This window comes from Heptranchias perlo, chromosome 2 (assembly GCF_035084215.1).
Source record: "Heptranchias perlo isolate sHepPer1 chromosome 2, sHepPer1.hap1, whole genome shotgun sequence".
NCBI classification, from domain to species: Eukaryota; Metazoa; Chordata; class Chondrichthyes; order Hexanchiformes; family Hexanchidae; genus Heptranchias; species Heptranchias perlo.
The window spans coordinates 125,080,104-125,100,553 of NC_090326.1; the positions used below are offsets into that span (position 1 = coordinate 125,080,104).

Genomic DNA, 20,450 nt, shown 5'->3' on the forward strand with positions numbered 1-20,450 from the left:
ATTGGAAAAAATTCTGAAGGACAAAATTAGTCTCCACTTGGAGAAGCAAGGATTAATCAGGGATAGTCAACATGGCTTTGTCAAAGGAAGATCATGTCTGACTAATTTGATTGAATTTTTTGAGGGGGTGACTAGGCGTGTGGATGAGGGTAACGCAGTGGATGTGGTATACATGGATTTCAGTAAGGCCTTCGATAAAGTCCCCCACAGGAGACTGGTCAAGAAGGTACGAGCCCATGGAATCCAGGGTGCCTTGGCACTTTGGATACAAAACTGGCTTAGTGGCAGAAGGCAGAGGGTGATGGTCGAAGGTTGTTTTTGTGACTGGAAGCCTGTGGCCAGTGGGGTACCACAGGGATCGGTGCTGGGTCCCTTGCTGTTTGTGGTCTACATTAATGACTTGGATATGAATGTAAAAGGTATGATCAGTAAGTTCGCTGATGATACAAAGATTGGTAGGGTGGTAAATAGTGAGGAGGATAGCCTCAGTCTGCAGGACGATATAGATGGGTTGGTCAGATGGGCGGAACAGTGGCAAATGGAAATTAACCCGGAAAAGTGCGAGGTGATGCACTTTGGAGGGACTAACAAGGCAAGGGAATACACAATGAATGGGAGGACCCTAGGCAAGACAGAGGGTCAGAGGGATCTTGGTGTGCAAGTTCACAGATCCCTGAAGGCGGCGGAACAGGTAGATAAGGTGGTAAAGAAGGCATATGGGATACTTGCCTTTATTAGCCGAGGCATAGAATATAAGAGCAAGGAGGTTATGATGGAGCTGTATAAAACACTGGTTAGGTCACAGCTGGAGTACTGTGTGCAGTTCTGGTCGCCACACTACAGGAAGGATGTGATCGCTTTGGAGAGGGTGCAGAGGAGATTCACCAGGATGTTACCAGGGCTGGAGCGCTTCAGCTATGAAGAGAGACTGGGAAGATTGGGTTTGTTTTCCTTGGAGCAGAGGAGGCTGAGGGGGGACATGATTGAGGTGTACAAAATTATGAGGGGCACAGATAGGATGGATACTAAGGAGCTTTTTCCCTTCGTTGAGGGTTCTATAACAAGGGGACATAGATTCAAGGTAAAAGGCGGGAGGTTTAGAGGGGATTTGAGAAAGAACTTTTTCACCCAGAGGGTGGTTGGAGTCTGGAACTCACTGCCTGAAAGGGTTGTGGAGGCAGGAACCCTCACAACATTCAAGAAGCATTTGGATGAGCACTTGAAATGCCATAGCATACAAGGCTACGGACCAAATGCTGGAATATGGGATTAGAGTAGACAGGGCTGATGGCCGGCGCGGACACGATGGGCCGAAGGGCCTCTATCCGTGCTGTATGACTCTATGACTCTATGACTCTACCTTTATATTTCAATGTTCCTTCTCTTTTTCCATTTTTACATTAAACCTAATTATGTTATCATCATTATTTCTTGGATGTTCCCCTACTCTTACATTACCTATTACCACAAGCTAAAAGTCAGGCTAGTGCTCGTTGTGAGAGCTGTAATATAAATGAGAAACACGGAAACATCTCCTTCAACTTTAGTCCATTTACATTTTAACTCTGACTAAAATAGCATATGGCCAGAAGCTAAAAGGATTGTGCAATGACAGCAACAACAACAATAACTTGCATTTATATAGTGCCTTTAACATAGTAAAACATTCCAAGTGTTTCACAGGAACATTATCAAACAAAAATTTGACACCGAGCCACATAAAAAGATATTAGGATAGGTGACCAAAAGCTTGGTCAAAGAGGAAGGTTTTAAGAAGCATCTAAAGAAGGGGAGAGGTACATAAGAACATAAGAAATAGAAGCAGGAGTAGGCCAATCGGCCCCTCGAGCCTGCTCCGCCATTCAATAAGATCATGGCTGATCTGATCCTAACCTCAAATCTAAATTCATGTCCAATTTCCTGCCCACTCCCCGTAACCCCTAATTCCCTTTACTTCGAGGAAACTGTCTATTTCTGTTCTAAATTTATTTAATGATGTAGCTTCCACAGCTTCCTGGGGCAGCAAATTCCACAGACCTACTACCCTCTGAGTGAAGAAGTTTCTCCTCATCTCAGTTTTGAAAGAGCAGCCCCTTATTCTAAGATCATGCCCCCTAGTTCTAGTTTCACCCATCCTTGGGAACATCCTTACCGCATCCACCCAATCAAGCTCCTTCACAATCTTATATGTTTCAATAAGATCGCCTCTCATTCTTCTGAACTCCAATGAGTAGAGTCCCAATCTACTCAACCTCTCCTCATATATCCGCCCCCTCATCCCCGGGATTAACCAAGTGAACCTTCTTTGTACTGCCTCGAGAGCAAGTATGTCTTTTCTTAAGTGTGGACACCAAAACTGTATGCAGTATTCCAGGTGCGGTCTCACCAATACCTTATATAACTGCAGCAATACCTCCCTGTTTTTATATTCTATCCCCCTAGCAATAAAAGCTAACATTCCGTTGGCCTTCTTGATCACCTGCTGCACCTGCATACTAACTTTCTGATTTTCTTGCACTAGGACCCCCAGATCCCTTTGTACTGCAGTACTTTCCAGTTTCACGCCATTAAGATAATAACTTGCTCTCTGATTTTTCCTGCCAAAGTGCATAACCTCACATTTTCCAATATTGTATTGCATCTGCCAAATCTCCACTCACTCACCCAGCCTGTCTATATCCCCTTGTAGGTTTTTTATGTCCTCCTCACTCTCCACTTTCCCTCCCATCTTTGTATCATCTGCAAACTTTGATATGTTACACTCGGTCCCCTCCTCCAAATCGTTAATATAGATTGTAAAGAGTTGGGAACCCAGCACCGACCCCTGCGGAACACCACTGGCTACTGGTTGCCAGTCCGAGAATGTACCATTTATCCCAACTCTCTGCTTCCTGTTAGATAACCAATCCTCCACCCATGCCAGAATATTACCCCCAATCCAGTGATTCTTTATCTTGAGCAATAATCTTTTATGTGGCACCTTGTCGAATGCCTTCTGGAAGTCTAAATACACTACGTCCACTGGTTCCCTTTATCCACCCTGTACGTAATGTCCTCAAAGAACTCAAGCAAATTTGTCAGACATGACTTCCCCTTCGTAAAGCCATGCTGACTTTGTGCTATTAAATTATGTTTATCCAAATGTTCTGCTACTGTCTCCTTAATAATAGACTCCAAAATTTTACCCACCACAGATGTTAGGCTAACTGGTCTATAATTTCCAGCCTTCTGCCTACTACCCTTTTTAAATAAGGGTGTTACATTAGCAGTTTTCCAATCTGCCGGGACCTTTGCCGAGTCCAGAGAATTTTGGAAAATTATTACCAAAGCATCCACAATCCCTACTGCCACTTCCCTCAAGACCCTCGGATGTAAGCCATCAGGTCCAGGGGATTTATCCGCCTTGAGTCCCATTAATTTACTGAGTACCAATTCCTGAGTGATTTTAATCGTATTTAGCTCCTCCCCCCCTAGTGCCCCCTGTTTGTCCAGTGTTGGGATATTCTTAGTGTCCTCTACCGTAAAGACTGAAACAAAATATTTGTTCAGCATGTTTGCCATCTCCATGTTTCCCACCATTAATTTCCCGGTCTCATCCTCTAAGGGACCTACGTTTGCCTTTGCCACCCTTTTTCTTTTTATATAACTGTAGAAACTCTTGCTATCTGTTTTTATATTTTTTGCGAATTTATTTTCATAATCTATCTTCCCTTTCTTAATCAATCCTTTAGTTACTTTTTGCTGTCTTTTGAAGACTTCCCAATCTTCTATCCTCCCACTAAGTTTGGCTACCTTATATGTCCTTGTTTTTAGTCGGATACTATCCTTAATTTCTTTACTTAGCCACAGGTGGCTGTCATTTCTTTTACACCCTTTTTTCCTCAGTGGAATATATATTTTTTGAAAGTCAAAATAACTCCTTGAATGAACACCACTGCTCATGTACCGTCTTACCCTTTAATCTATTTTCCCAGTCCACTTTAATCAATTCCACTCTCATACCATCATAGTCTCCTTTATTCAAGCTCAGTACGCTTGTTTGGGAACCAACCTTCTCACCCTCTAATTGGATATGGAATGTAACCATATTATGGTCACTCATTTCAAGGATGTGAGGTGCTGTCGAAGAAGCCTTGGCAAGTTGCTGCATTGCATCCTGTGGATGGTACACACTGCAGCCACAGTGCGCGGTGGTAGAGATGTGAAGAGTTTTAGGGTGGGAATTCCAGAACTAAGGGTCTAGGCAGCTGAAAGCACGGCTGCCAATGGTGGGGTGATGGAAATTGGGGATGTGCAAGAGGCAAGAATTGGAAGAGTGCAGAGATCTCTGAGGGTTGTAGGGCTGGAGGAGGTTACAGAGATAGGAAGGGCAAGGCCATGGAGGGATTTGAACACAAGGATGAGAGTTTTTTTTAAAGATTTCACCTACATTCTTGTACTAACCCTCACATTCATTAGCAGGAACAAACACAGACATGCTCCTGCAGCTACTTTGGTTCTTACCTGAATACAAAGTCAGCCTGGTTTATTTCCACTCCACAGCTGCTGTTAGTTAGAACTCCTGCATTTCCAATAACAGAGCAGCGTTTCAGGGTGTGGCCTTTTAAAGGATCTTTCTAAAAAAAGAATGAACAATGTACAATTGGCATCATTATTGATAATTCAGAAGTTCCTTTAATTATACAGAAAATAATCTAAACAGTTTTTAATATGCACCTTATCAAATAAATAGAACTATTTGAAAGTATATTTAGATAAATAGATACTCGAGGTGGAGAATTACCCAAATGATTGTTATTGTGCTTGGTTCCAAAGCTCATTACAGAGCCAACAAGAAAGGTTAACAGGACAAAGAATTAAATCTTACACTACACAGATAATATGAATGCTGGCAGTTCAAAGTAATCATATGTGACAAACATTTTTGGATTATTAATGATTCCTTTTCCTCAACAAAGCTTGTAAGATGTGTCAGTTGCTGGGCTGATAAGTGGCAAGTAACATTCGTGCCAGACAAGTGCCAGGCAATGACCATCTCCAACAAGAGAGAGTCTAACCACCTCCCCTTGGCATTCAACGGCATTACCATCACCGAATCCCCCACCATCAACATCCTGGGGGTCACCATTGACCAGAAACTTAACTGGACCAGCCATATAAATACTGTGGCTACAAGAGCAGGTCAGAGGCTGGGTATTCTGCGCTGAGTGACTCACCTCCTGACTCCCCAAAGCCTTTCCACCATCTACAAGGCACAAGTCAGGAGTGTGATGGAATACTCTCCACTTGCCTGGATGAGTGCAGCTCCAACAACACTCAGGATGCTGGACACCATCCAGGACAAAGCAGCCCGCTTGATTGGCATCCCATCCACCACCCTAAACATTCACTCCCTTCACCACCATGCACTGTGGCTGCAGTGTGTACCATCCACAGGATGCACTGCAGCAACTCGCCAAGGCTTCTTCGACAGCACCTCCCAAACCCACAACCTCTACCACCTAGAAGGACAAGAGCAGCAGGTACATGGGAACAACACCACCTGCACGTTCCCCTCCAAGTCACACACCATCCCGACTTGGAAATATACCACCGTTCCTTCATCGTCGCTGGGTCAAAATCCTGGAACTCCCTTCCTAACAGCATTGTGGGAGAACCATCACCACACGGACTGCAGCGATTCAAGAAGGCGGCTCACCACCACCTTCTCAAGGGCAATTAGGGATGGGCAATAAATGCCGGCCTCGCCTGCGATGCCTACATCCCATGAACAAATTTAAAAAAATGAATCAGTGCTGACTGAATAAAAAGTCATAAATCCATAGGGGTTTGAATTGGACCGAGTAACGCCTGTTTTCTTAGGCGCTATGCATCCACCTAAGCTTCCAAAACGGGGTCCAAGATGCGCGCACACAATTCTGATGGGAAGTGTGCAGGACACCATCTTGTAAAGGAGTTTGCTCGCACGCACCTACCGACCACCTGCAGCATGCAGAGCAAGTAGATTATGATGTGGATCATTGAGCAACGCTGATTTGAGGTCCCGCTGCCATTTTGGAACTCAATGTCCTGTCCTTACCTCAGACACGATTTAAAACAGTGCGCGTAACCCGGGCAATGACAGCAGATCATCAGGGGAGAGTCCTTGACCGAACTTGTGGTGACGCAAACATAAGAAGCTTGTTATAATTTAAAATTAGAGATTATTCTTGCTCTGTTAAATTTTTCCTTCTGTATCTTTTGTTTTCTGATTTATGTAATTGAATGCATGTAGATTTTTATCACACTAAGAGAAATGGTACACAGTTTTACCAACCACAATCGGGAAGAGATTTAGGTGAATTCACTTAGAAACAATGTGGGAGCATGATAAAACAAAACACAGGCAATTAAAGGGATTGCTTAAAGGAATGAATAGGCAGACAGGGTTGTTACATTAGAACAAGGAGAGTCCCTGGTTTTAGTAAAAGGATTGGCAGAGAGACAGGTTAGGGATGATGGCAATCATTCAGAATAACAAAGAATGTAAGGAACAACTGCTTTCAAAGGCAATTATGTACGGAGGGTTTTTACAATGTTCAGATTCAAAAGGGGTTAAATGCTATAGAACACAATTGGATCCCAAATTTTATATTAGACAAACAAATGAAAATCTGGAAATCAGATGGGAAGATGGATTGGTGTTAGGTGCAAAGACTTGGATTGTGTATTTTGCCAGGAAGCTTTGCAAGCTGAGTGACATCATTTCATGACTGATTCTTGTGATAGTGGCAATAACATTACTATCTGCTGATGTAAAACAAATGAAAGTATTTAAATTGGAATCGATGGGCTTCATAGAATCACAGACATTTACGGCGCAGAAGGAGGCCATTTGGCCCATTGTGACTATGCCAGCCGAAAAAGAGCTATCCAGCCTAAGCCCACTTTCCAGCTCTTGGTCCGTAGCCTTGTAGGTTACGGGACTTCAAGTGCATGTCCATATACTTTTTAAATGAGTTGAGGGTTTCTGCCTCTACTACCCTTTCAGGCAGTGAGTTCCAGACCCCCACCACCCTCTGGGTGAAATAATTTCACCTCAACTCCTCTCTAATCCTTCTCCTAATTACTTTAAATCTATGCCCCCTGGTTATTGACTTCTCTGCTAAGGGAAATAGGCATCAAGGGATATGGGGATGATGCAGGAAAATGGCGTTGAGGTGGAAGATCAGCAATGATCTTGTTGAATGGCCGAGCAGGCTCAAGGGGCCGGATGGCCTACTCCTGCTCCTATTTCTTATGTTCTTATGTCCTTCCTATCCACTCTATCTAGGCCCCTCATAATTTTATACTCCTCAATTAAATGTCCCCTCAGCCTCTTCTGTTCCAAAGAAAACAACCCCAGCCTATCCAATCTTTCCTCATAGCTAAAATTCTCCAGTCCTGGCAATATCCTCGTAAATCTCCTCTGTACCCTCTCTGGAGCAATCACATCTTTCCTGTAATGTGGTGACCAGAACTGTACGCAGTACTCTAACTGAGGCCTAACTAGTGTTTTATACAGTTATAGCATAGCTTCCCTGCTCTTATATTCTATGCCTCGGCTCATAAAGGAAAGTATCCTGTACACCTTCTTATCCACCTTATCTACCTGTCCTGCTACCTTTAGGGATCTGTGGACATGCACTCCAAGGTCCCTCTGTTCTTCTACACCTCTCAGTGTCCTACCATTTATTGTGCATTCCCTTGCATGGTTTGCCAGCCCCAAATGTATTACCTCACACTTCTCTGGATTGAATTTCATTTGCAACTTTTCTGCCTAGCCGACCATTCCATTGATATCTTCCTGCAGTCTACAGCTTTCTTCCTCACTATCAACCACACGGCCCATTTTTATATCATCTGCAAACTTCTTAATCATGCCCCCTACATTTAAGTTTAAATCATTGATATATACTACAAAAAGCAAGGGACCTAGTACTGAGCCCTGCGGAACCCCACTGGAAACAACTTTCCAGTCACAAAAACATCCGTCAACCATTACCCTTTGCTTCCTGCCACTGAGCCAATTTTGGATCCAACTAACCACTTTCCCTTGGCTCCCATAGGCTTTTACTTTTCTGGCCAGTCTGCCATGTGGTACCTTGTCAAAAGCTTTGCTAAAATCCATGTAGACTACATCAAACGCACTACCCTCATCCGACCCTCTTGTTACCTCCTCAAAAAATTCCATCAAGTTAGTCAGACACGACCTTCCCTTAACAAATCCATGCTGACCGTCCTTGATTAATCCATGCCTTTCAAATGACAATTAATACCGTCCCTCAGAATTATTTCCAATAATTTATCCAGGTTAAGCTGACTAGCCTGAAATTACTTGGTCTATCTTTTCTTCCTTTTTAAACAGCGGTACAATGTTAGCAGTCCTCCGATCCTCCGACACCATGCCTGTAGCCAGGGAGGACTGGACAATGATGGTCAGAGCCTTTGCTATTTCCTCCCTTGCTTCTCTTAGCAGCTTGGGATACATTTCATCTGGGCCTGGCGATTTATCTACTTTCAAAGATGCTAAACTCGTTATTTTTCCTCTCTAACTTATGTTTATCCCATCCAATATTTCATACTCCTCCTCCTTAACTACAATGTCTGCATCGTCCCTCTCTTTTGTGAAGACAGATGCAAAGTATTCATCAAGAACCACACCAACATCTTCTGCCTCCACAAGCAGGTTACCTTTTTGGTCTCTAATAGGCCACTACTCTTTCCTTAGTTATCCTCTTGCTCTTAATGTATTTATAAAACATCTTTGGGTTTTCCTTGATTTTACTTGCCAATATTTTTTCATGCCCTCTCTTTGTTTCCTAATTTCCTTTTTAATTTCACTCCTGCACTTTCTATACTCCGCTAGGCTTTCTGCAGTTTTGCGCTCTCGGTATCTGACATAAGCTTCCCTTTTTTCCTTATCCTACCCTGAATGCTCTTTGACATCCAGGGGGCTCTATATTTGGGAGTCCCACCCTTTTTTTTTGTGGGAATATATTTGCTCTGAACCCTCACTATCTCCCCCTTGAATGCCTCCTACTGCTCTGACATTGATTTACATTCAAGTAGCTGCTTCGAGTCCACTTTTGCTAAAGCACATCTCAGCTTAGTAAAATTGGCCTTTCCCTAATTGAGAACTTTAACTCCTGTTCTATCTCTGTCCTTTTCCATAACTACGCTAAATCTAACTGAATTATGATCACTACCACCAAAATGCTCTCCCACTGATACTCCTTCCACCTGCCCAGCTTCATTCCCTAAAAGTAAGTCCAGAACTATCCCTTCTTGTTGGGCTTACTACATACTGGCTAAAAATGTTCTCCTGAATTCTGCGCCCTCTATACCTTTTACACTGATTCTATCCCTGTTAATATTAAGGTAGTTGAAATCCCCTACTATTACTGTCCTATTGTTTTTGCACTTCCCAGAAATTTGCCTACGTATTTGCTCTTCTATCTCCCTCTGACTATTTGGGGGTCTACAGTACTCTCCCAGCAGTGTGATTGCCCCTTTTTGTTCTTCAGTTCAATCCATATGGCCTCATTTGATGATTCTTCTAACATATCATCCCTCCTCACAGCTGCAATTGTTTCTTTAACCAATATTGCAATCCCTTTTATTTTTTATCCCCCTCTCTATCTCATCTGAAAATCCCATAACCAGGAATGTTGAGCTGATTCCTGCCCCTCTTTAAGCCATGTTTCATTAATAGCTAAGATATCATACTGCCACGTGTCTATCTGTGCCCTCAGCTCATCTGCCTTACTCACTCGACTCCTTGCATTGAAGTATATACCATTAAGCACTGCCAAACTCCTTGTTATAAACAATTTTACAACACCAAGTTATAGTCCAACGATTTTGGACTTTGGATTTTGGATAAAATCGTTGGACTATCACTTGGTGTTGTAAAATTGTTTATAATTGTCAACCCCAGTCCATCACCGGCATCTCCACATCAAACTCCTTGTTATTTATTTTCTAGCCTTTGTTCCCTCTGCCTTCCAAACTCGCTTACTAATTTTCTGCTTTCCATTTCCAGCTCTGCTTCTCTCCCTTCTGCAACTACGCTCAGGTTCTCATCCCGCTGCCAAACTAGATTAAACTCTCCCCAACAGCACTAGCAAACCTTCCCGCGACAATATTGGGCTTGTTGGAGGATGATATACATAAGGAATTTGTAAATTATCCGAAGATCGAAGGGGAAAAGAAGAGTTCTGGATTGCACCAAACACTTCATGCTATTCCAGGAAAAGTGGGTCCTGGATGTGCAGATGTAATGTTTTACAAAATGCACTGCCAGCCCATTAAAGGCAGACACAGATTATACTATAATCAACAATAAGGAAATGGCAGACTTGTTAAATTAATACTTTGTATTCGTCTTCACAGTAGAGGAAGAAGATAAAATACCAGCGGCACAAGGGAAACTAAAAATGAATAAGGAACAGGAACTTAATGGATTTCATATAAATAAAAAAATGTTAATGGAGAAAATAATGAGGACTGAAGATAGACAAATCTCAAGAATCTCCAGAACCTGAAGAGGAGTAGAAGGAGGCTGCAGAGGCTCCAGAGCAGAATCCAATGCTGACTACAAGACCTATTTGGCAAGGTCTAAATCAGGACACCTCTTACTTTGTATATGTGGCATTGGAATGACAGTTCTGACTATGTCTTCCTCGTGCCCTCCACAAATAGGTCTTCACCCACACTACCTTAAATGTTCTAGGTAGCTTACAAACAACACGTTCCTGCCACCTGATAAAACATGCTTGCAAATCTTTGCAAGAACGCTTTATGCTCATGCAGCTTCAGTGCAGTCTGATTTTTAATGTCAAACCATAATCACTTGGCTAAGTACCTACTGTTTGCTTCTACAGAGCCTGTGGGAAAAGCAGTGATTGCCCTTTGGGCCTCTGACGTGGAGAACTCCTCTGCCACTATTCCTGGAGTTGCCACGTGCTCCATAGTGCATTGCTTTGCTGAGAAACCATCATGCAAGGCAGCGCACGTGCGGCTGGTGGAATCCTCCACCCAAGCTGTCATCTGCATTACATTACTTGGCATGGTTCACGAAGATTGAACCAATGATTGATGCTCAAAGCATCCTTCTTTTAAAATAGGCGCCATAAGGTCCAGATTCCCAGGTTCATCAACTGAGAAGGGACACAAGCTGGTCCTCCAGACAACAGGTTCCTTCTCCTCCTCTGCCACCACCAGCTTTCCTTGCTCAGTCATGCTGTGTGTGTCATGCAGTGCACTGCCCCGACTCACTATCTAAATCCCCTAGGTGGATATATCTAAGCTGGGTAGTTGAGAGTGATAGCATGAGTGACATTGTGTGCTATGAAGTGCTGGCATGCCTGATATACTGTATCTGGCTCTGCTTCCTGTGGCAGTGGCACACATACTGAAAGGAAAACAGGTCACAAAAGTGTTCTTATGAGCAAAAAAGAAGTGAAATATTAAAGGGCTTCGGTATACTCTTTCCTGACAGTAAATCAATGAGAGAATAGGATGGGAAGAGAGAGTAGCAAAAGGTTATAATGAGCCTTGACAGCCCTCCCACTTCATCGTCTCCAGCACCCTCTCTGGCCTCTCTTCCAAAGATCTTTAGGACTTCCTCCTCATGCATGGTTAATGTACATTGGAGTTCACCCTCCTGTGTATGTTCTTTCTCTTTCTGAAACCAGAATATAAGAAACCAGAGTATGAGAAATGAGAAGTTCCTATTGTCATGCTGACATACAGCGATACCCAGGTGTCAACATGCAGGCCATAGTGGTTAGTGTGACATGAACATGCATCTATACTAGATGGGAGCATTCTTTTGGGTTGAATGCCTGTAAGGAAGTGAGTGAAGGAACACTTCCAAATGAAGACAGGGGTGTAAAATGCACTCTGTTTCTTAATGGGTATGCATGTAAGCACTGAAAGTACTTTAAGATAGTGTGAAAGGGAGATAATCATAAGTGCCATACATGTTTACTAGACTGCATTAATGGAAGGTGGTAGTGCATTCTCCTACCTTGGATGACCTGGTAAATTCATTAAGCGTCTTCCTACATTGATTCCAGGAATGTGGGATGTCATGCAATGCTCTCTTGGGTGCTTTTGGCACTGACTGTTGAAGAGGACTCCCCTCCTTGTACTGTATTTTACTTTTAATAGCAAATAGCATGTGCAATACACCTCTACGTGAAAATATTTGAATCAATATTATTAGAGGAAATATCAATTTCTGTTAAGAACATTTTTTCTTTTACTGAAATTCTATTTACTCTTAGACTTTGTGCACAAATTATATCTGAGCACAACCCATAGCTTACCTTAGGAATCAGTTCAAAAATATTTTCTGTAATCTTCAAAATTCTTTTAGATTCTGCATCATAACCCAGATTTGTTCCCAGTGGTGTATTGACTTGTGTGACAATGAAATTTTGAGTTGCATTACAACATTTCTCCAACTGTGATCTGGGGGATAAAACATTTTGTGTGTCGTTATACAAGCATGAGCACAGTAGTTAAATTTTACAATCCTATCTCTCATTTATCTGTCTTCTCTTGCCAATGTGGTTCTTTTGTAATGTTCCTACAACTAAATTGGGACTTTAATACAACCTACTAGCTAGAACTGTTAATACAATGCCAGAACTGAACGGTTAACAATGTGGAAAAATATACTGTAGTTTTATTTCTGAATGCATTCACTTATATAAAATCACATGAAGCAAAGTAACTGTCTAATGTACTATCTTTGAACTGATCTAATTGATTGATCTTTAAATTCCTGAAATGTTATTTTAGAAATAGTACGTCTCCTGTGGCATTGCTCATGGACAGTCTGGGGACTATAGCCTGGCTTCTGATGTTTTTACTGTGACTCCACTTTAAGGTGCTGGTTGGACACTTAGGTCCTCCTGCTGTTGCTCATTCAAATCTGCAGCCTGTGCAGCTTCAGAGGACCACACACTAAAGGGGCGAGCGGCTTGCTTAGAGTTGTAGTCCCGGGTGAATGGGAATTACAGTTGTGAGCTGGCATGTTATAAGTAATTGTATAGCTGATCTGCAGCAATCAATTTGGAGGCCAGCAGGTGTGCGGTGAGCAGAGACCTATGGGAATCAGGGGGCCCATAGGCCCTGATGAGTTTCATTGTAAAAGTGAGGTGAACGTCAATTGTTGGCATTTTTACCTGGTTTCTAATTTTATGAAAGCAGAAGAAGGAAAAACTTGCATTTACATAGCACCGTTTCACAACCTCAGGACGTCTTGAAGCACTGCACAGCCAGTTTAAAGTATTGTTATATAGGCAACTGTGGCAGCCAATTTGTGCACTGCAAAACCCACAAACAGCAATGAGATAAATGACTGTAAACAACAAAACTTGCAGAGCATTTCCCACTCAATTTTCGATTCCCCACCCGCCCAGATTACTGGCGTCACAGGTGAGGAATTCGGACCAACAAGTTTAAATGTGACTGACAGGCATTGCGCATGTACCGTGACAGATATGTGTGTTGCAAAATGCATAACAGAAAAAGCATAATAGAAAAGTTCCAGAAGAAGTAGGTGTTACACTTATAAGTAATAACCCATATGGAACATTTTTAATGTAGATAGCAGATGGATAGCTACTAATTTAGTTTCAAGTTCAAATTAAGGAAAGCTATAATACATCCACACCAAAAAAACCCTATGGATCTGCAACACTCCGGACAGCATTATAAAGAGTTTCTTTAAAATCAGCCAGCCCCAAAGTGTGAAAAGATATGTCAAAACTACAATTATAAAGATTTAAATTACAATGTACAATGCAGCAATCTTTGTCCTTAAAATAATATTTGTACATCATAATGACTGAAACATATATTGTTTTATAATAGACTACCACCACTTTTCTCTGAGCAAATTCTAAGAAACTGCAACACCGTGTATATTCAGGAGCACTAAATTTTGATATCAGAAAATTACCTGAATTTTTTGTACTCTTTAGAATTCTTTTTCCACTTGCATTTCTGAATTTCCTTGAACAGTTTAATAAAAGCATCTTCAGAAAACCTGAAAGCATAAAATCAAATAATGAAGAGCTTAAAATGTAAGGAAAATGAGGCTGAAAATCCATGGTGGTGTTAACTACATACAGGTGTAATACAGGTGCATCTTAATTTTGAAGGTTAAATTTTAAGGCATGACCCATTTCTATCAGTTTTTTTTGCCAATGCAATTTCTGGTCCAGGTAGTGGGTAGGCATTTCTTCCAACCGCCACTTCACCCACTCACAAGTCCGGATCAGATGGATGGCATAAGGCATCAGAATTCCTATCATTTCCATCCCCACTACACATCACTTCCATTGGTGTCATTTACTTCCCACACAGAGCTCCTCACTAAGATTTTCATAAGGTCTGCGTAGCCTATGACTCAACTTGGGAGGGGTAATATCTGCTGGGCTGCATCTTCCTCAGATGCTGCTTCATTCTCCTTTCCCATTATCTGTTTTCCTCCTTTTCCACCATTAATATTACGAACAGAGGAATTCCCGTAGGAAAATCCATGTTGATGAATAAGAACCCTGAGAGTGGGGGAAATTTCCCTGAAGTTTGATAAGCCCTCAGTCTGTCAGATGAAAGTATACCTCTGTACATCAGAGAAAGAATCATAGAATCGTAGAAAATTTACGGCACAGAAGGAGGCCATTCAGCCCATCGTGTCCACGCTGGCTGAAAATGAGCCACCCAGTCTAATCTCACTTTCCAGCACATCACCAATGCAAAAAAAAATCTCACAAATATTACTTCTAAGTCCATATATAACCCTAAGTAGCTTCTCAAGGCTGCAGGCTGCAAACGGGAAGCACATCTGCCAGTATCAGCTGATGCTGGCAACAGATACATCTCTTTTATCTCAGAGTTACTTGAGATGACAGTGCAAATAAGTGGATTTCAAGTTTGCTATGATGTCCCTGTGATTTACATAAATTTAAATGAGCTCCCACATAAAGCAGCAGGTGGCTAAAACCCTCCAAGCCTGTTGGAAATCACACCACTAGAACAACTCCGTGCCATTCTCATGATGATAAAACATTGGGAATATTAAGTAAATTTGGGACCCCTGCTTTTAAGCTAAGAAAAGCAAAACAGACAGGAAATCCATAAGCTAAGGACAAAAAGTCTTAAGAACCTCTGCTCCTTTATGGAGCAAAAGTCATGTGCCCTGCCACTGTAAGGTCAACAGAGGAGGAGGGCATTGTCATGGCTGCTTCTTTCACCAGCTCCCACATCAGTCCCAACTTCACTTTTTGGGGTGTGTCTTGTGGGATCCTAGGCTGCTCTGGAAATGCCACCAGTCCTGTAGGTTACGGCACTTCATAAATGGTAGTGATCCCAACGCTGAGCACTGCAACACCACATTTAGTGCCTCTCCCCGACCCAGTATAATTCCTCTAATAAGTATTCATTGTTTACTACTGTTCAACCAATTTCTTATCCATTCCTAAGGTTTACTCTGAATCCCCACAACTTTGAATTTAATGAACAGCCTTTTGTGTGGAACATTGTCAAATACCTTTTGGAAGTCTAGGTGCCCCATGTCATAGGTTCATTCACATCCACTGGTTTCTCACTGCCTCAAAAAATACTTTCTTCTTCTATTTATAAAACCCAAATACTGTTGCCCATTTTTATGGGTTTAGGTATCTGCACTTGCAGTTTCAGGGAATTCTGTACTTGATACTCTAGATGAGCAGTACACTTGACATGCATGCTTGGGGCAGATACTTGTTACAGGTAACTACTGGGTAACAATATTTTGATATCCTCCCTGAAGTCTGCCATCCTCTTCCACATTTGCTGCTAGGCACATTTGGCATTGCAGAGAGAGTGGCTACACTGTCAGCTGTTCCCTGCCAGACAATACAGATAACTCTTGACTGGAATTGGTGCCTGTGAGTGCCAACCATCTTTTGCCTTACTGCATGGACCAGCCAGAAATAGCACCATCCATTAGTATGCCCATGTGCTTTCAATAACCATTCATTGGTAAGAAATGGTGTGAATCATTAAACCCCTTCCTTCGGTTCATATGAAATGGAAGATTAATTCGAAGAGTTTACTGACCTAAAATCCAAAGTGTTTCTTTGATATCTTTAATCAATATATTTTATTTGTAGATTGCAGAAGAAACTTTTTCTGCAGTTTGCTCACAATTACGTTTGCAATCCATTAAAATTAATTTTAAGGAGATCTCATCTTACAAATTTCAGACCTAAAAATATTCAGTTCTTTCATGCAAATGCAAATAAGTGATTTAAAGTAATTGAAGGATGCTGAATATTCATCATCATTATAATGCAAAGTACTTTAATTCACTCAGTTCACTTTGTTTTAATATAGGTAAATGCATGCAATCACTTTTCTAGTATCTGCACTCTATTTCCCACTGTTATGCTCTGCTACCTGTTATTTTAATTTTGCAACAAGTTAAATTATTGAACCCATAAATGCAGGATGGCAGAGATAAAAACAACATTCTGCACTCTACTGATGCAGGGCTTCTAATTCCTACGTGTGCATGCGAGTTCCCAGAGTACTTGAGCTTGCTGTACATACCTAATTAGGGCATAACCCGTAACCCAATGGCTCTGTAAAAAAATTAGTCAGGCAGATGTCCCAGTGTACATTGTTCCCACAACGGAAGCAGCGAGTTCAGAATTTTACCTTGCTATCACAAACATTTAATGGTGAGTGCTGCCAATAGATGCAAACTAAGAAACAGTGATAACACTGTAATATGAGTAATGCGATACTAGACTCTCTGGCAGCTCACACGGCTAGGTGTGCAGTGGCATTGATAGATGATTTTTTTCTCTGGCTACAGGTGGAATTAATGCCCCATATAGAATCATAGAATTCTGCCCATCGTGCCTGTGCTAGTTCTTTGAAAGAGCTATCCAATTAGTCCCACTCCCCTGCTCTTTCCCTGAAGCCCTGCAAATTTGATCTTTTTAGGCAGTGCATTTCAGATCATATCAATAAGCTGAGTAAAAAAATTTCTCCTCATCTCCATCTTGGATTTTTATCTTAAATATGTGACCTCTGGTTACTGACCCTCCTGCTAGTGAAAACTCTACTCTATCAAAACCCCTCATAATTTTGACCACCTCTATTAAATCTCCCCTTAAACTTCTTTACTCTAAGGAGAACAATCCCAGCTTCTCTAGTCTCTCTACAAAACTGAATTCCCTCATTCCTAGTACCATTCTGGTAAATCTCTTCTGCACCCTCTCCAAGGCCTTGACATCCTTTCTAAAGTATGGTGCCCAGAATTAGACACAATACTCCACCCGAGGTCTAACCAGCTATTTATAAATGTTTACCATTACTTACTTGCTTTTATGCCTGCCCTATGCCACATGCTTACTCTATGCCTCTATTTATAAAGCCCAGGATCCCATATGCTTTTTAACAGCTTTATCAACTTGTCCTACCACCGTCATAAATTTGTGTATGTGAATCCCCAGCTCTCTCTGTTCCTGCACCCCCTTTAAAATTGTGCCATTTAGTTTATACTGCATCTCCTCATTTTTCCTTCCAAAATGTATCACTTTACACTTCTTGCCATTAAATTTCATCTGCCATGTGTCTGCCCATTTCTCCAGTCTGTCTATGTCCTCCTGCAGTATGTTACTATCCTCCTCACTGTTTACTACATTTCCAAACTTTGTGTCATCCACAAACTTTGAAATTACGACCTCTATACCCAAGTCCAGGTCATTAATTCATATCAAAAAGAGTAGTGGTCCCAAAACCGACTCCTGGGGACTCCACTGTATAATTCCCTCCAGTCTAAAAAACAACCGTTCACCTCTACTCACTGCTTTTTGTCTCTCAGCCAATTTCATATCCACACTGCCACTACCCCTTTAATCCCATGAGCTTAAATTTTGCTAACAAGTCTATTATGTGGCACTTTTATCAAACCCCTTTTGAAAGTTCATATGCACAACTTCAACTGCTCTACTTTCATCAACACTCCCTGTTATTTCATCAAATAACTCAATCAAGTTAGTCAGGCACAATTTGTCTTTAACAAATCCATGTTGGCTGTCAATTATTAACCCATGTTCTTCCAAGTGACAATTAATTTTGTCTCGGATTAATGTTTATAGAAGTTTACCTACCATCGATGTTAGGCTGACTGACCGTTAGTTACCTAGTTTATCTCTATCCCCTTTATTGAACAGGGGTGTAACATTTACAACCCTCCAGTCCTCTGGCACCATATCCAAGGATATGTATTCAGGAGAAAGATTGTGGCTAGAGCCTCTGCTATTTCCACCATTACTTCCCTCAGTAACCTAGGATGCATCATATCTGGACCAGGAGACATTTGTACCTTGAGCACTGCCAACCGGTTTAGTGCCTCCTCTTTATTTTTATTCTATCCAATTTCTCTACCACTTCCTCCTTTACTGTAGCACAGGCAACATCCTCTTCTTCAGTGAAGACAAATGCAAAGTACTAATTCAATACCTCAGCCATGCCTTTGTCTCCACAAGAAGATTTCCTTCTTGGTTCTTAATTGGCCCCACCTTTCCTTTGACTATCCTTTTACTCTTTATATGTTTATGAAAGACTCTAGCTTTCCATTTTATGTTACCTGCTAATCTTTTCTCATGCATTCTCTTTGCCCCTCTCACTTCCTTTTTCAGTTATCCTCTGCACTATCTGTATTCAGCTTCATTCTCTACTGGATTATGAACCTGTCATTTATCATACACATCCTTTTTCTGTTTAATTTTAACCTCAATTTCTTTAGTCATCCAGGGAGCTCTAGCTTTGGATGCCCTTCCTTTCCCCCTCATAGGAATGTGTCTAATTTGTACCCAGAACATCTCCTCTTTGAAGGCCTCCCATTGCACATTTATTGTATTACCTGCCAATCTTTATTTCCAATCCACTTCGGCCAGATCCCTTTTCAACTCATTGAAATAAGCTCTCTTCCAGTTGAGTATATTATTTTCACCTTTGATTGTTCCTTGTCCTTTTCCATAACTTCTCTAAACCTAATGATATTTTGATCACTGTTTCCCAAATGCTCTCCCACTGAGACATGTTCCATTTGCCCACTTCATTCCCCAAAACTAGATCCAGCACTGCTTTCTTCCTCATTGGACTGGAAACATACTGATCAAGAAAGTTCTCTTGTACACATTTTAAGAATTTTTTTTATTCGTTCATGGGATGTAAAAAAAGAAATTCCTCCCCACTTTGCCCTTTACGGTTTTTTTCCAAGTCTGTAGTAGGATCATTGAAGTCCTTCATTATCACTACTCTATTATTTTTACATCTTCCTGAAATTTAACTGCAAATTTGTTCCTCTATCTCCTTCCCACTATTTGGTGGCTTATAGTATACACCCAGCAGCGTAACAGCTCCTGTTCTGCTCCTTAAATGTAACCAAATAGATTATGTCTTTGAATCCTCAAGCACATCATCCCTTTCCAGGGTTTTAACGGTATCTTTGATTAATACTGCCAACCCCCCACTCCCCCGCCTCCTTTTTTTCCTTCCCTATTTCTCCTGAATACATTGCAGCCAGGAATATTAAGTGTCCATTCCTCCCCTTGTTTGAGCCAGGTCTCCATTATTGCCACTATATCATAGCCCCATGTGGCAACTTGTGTCTGCAGCTCACCAATCTTATTTACCATGTTCCGTGCATTTACGCACATGCACTCCAAACCCACCTTAGTCTACCTTGCATTTCTCCATTGTCTGATCCCTCCTATTTCTGAGCTATTCTTTATTCTGACACTGTTTGTCTTTCCCAGTCCTCTGTGCACCTTATTTGTCTTCTCTGATGCTTCATTCTGGTTCCTTTCCCCCTGCCAAATTAGTTCAAACCCTCCCTCACAGCATTAGTTAACCTCCCAGTGAAGACATTGGTCCCAGCCCTGTTCAAGTGCAACCCATCTTCATTGTACAGGCCCCTCCTGCCCCAGGCTGGTCCCAATGCCCCAGAAATCTGAAGCCCTCCCTCCTGCACCATTTCTCCAGCCACGCATTAACCTGTTTTATCTTGCTATTCCTATACTCACTAGCGTGTGGCACTGGGATTAATCCTGAGATTACCACCTTTGGGGTCCTGCTCTTTAGTTTCCTCCCTAGCTCCTGAAACTCATTGGTTCCAACATGGACCACGAACACTAGCTATTCCCTTACCCCCGCAGAATTTTCTGCACCCATTCTGCGATACCCTTTGGGATTTCTCTGAATTGACATGTGAATCAGTTGTCTATCGACCATGTTAAAGGCGTTATGAAGCGACAGTGCAGGCCAACAATGCAGTTGCTGCATTACTGGCCCATACTGACTATCATAGAACCATAGACTGATAGAAAGGCTACAGCACAGAAGGAGGCCAT

The 20,450-nt window shown here is 41.8% G+C and overlaps 1 protein-coding gene across 1 annotated transcript in view; it reads right to left on the minus strand.

Moving 5' to 3' along the window:
• The window catches only part of LOC137332380 (alpha-N-acetylneuraminide alpha-2,8-sialyltransferase-like), a 37,488-nt gene that overhangs the window by 15,204 nt on the left and 1,834 nt on the right, over window positions 1-20,450 (minus strand). The window contains exons 2-4 of the mRNA XM_067996161.1: window positions 13,997-14,083; window positions 12,354-12,498; window positions 4,504-4,616 (exon numbers count right to left, since the gene is read on the minus strand). Coding sequence (XP_067852262.1) covers window positions 4,504-4,616; window positions 12,354-12,498; window positions 13,997-14,083 — 345 coding nt within the window. The remainder of the gene's footprint in view (window positions 1-4,503; window positions 4,617-12,353; window positions 12,499-13,996; window positions 14,084-20,450) is intronic.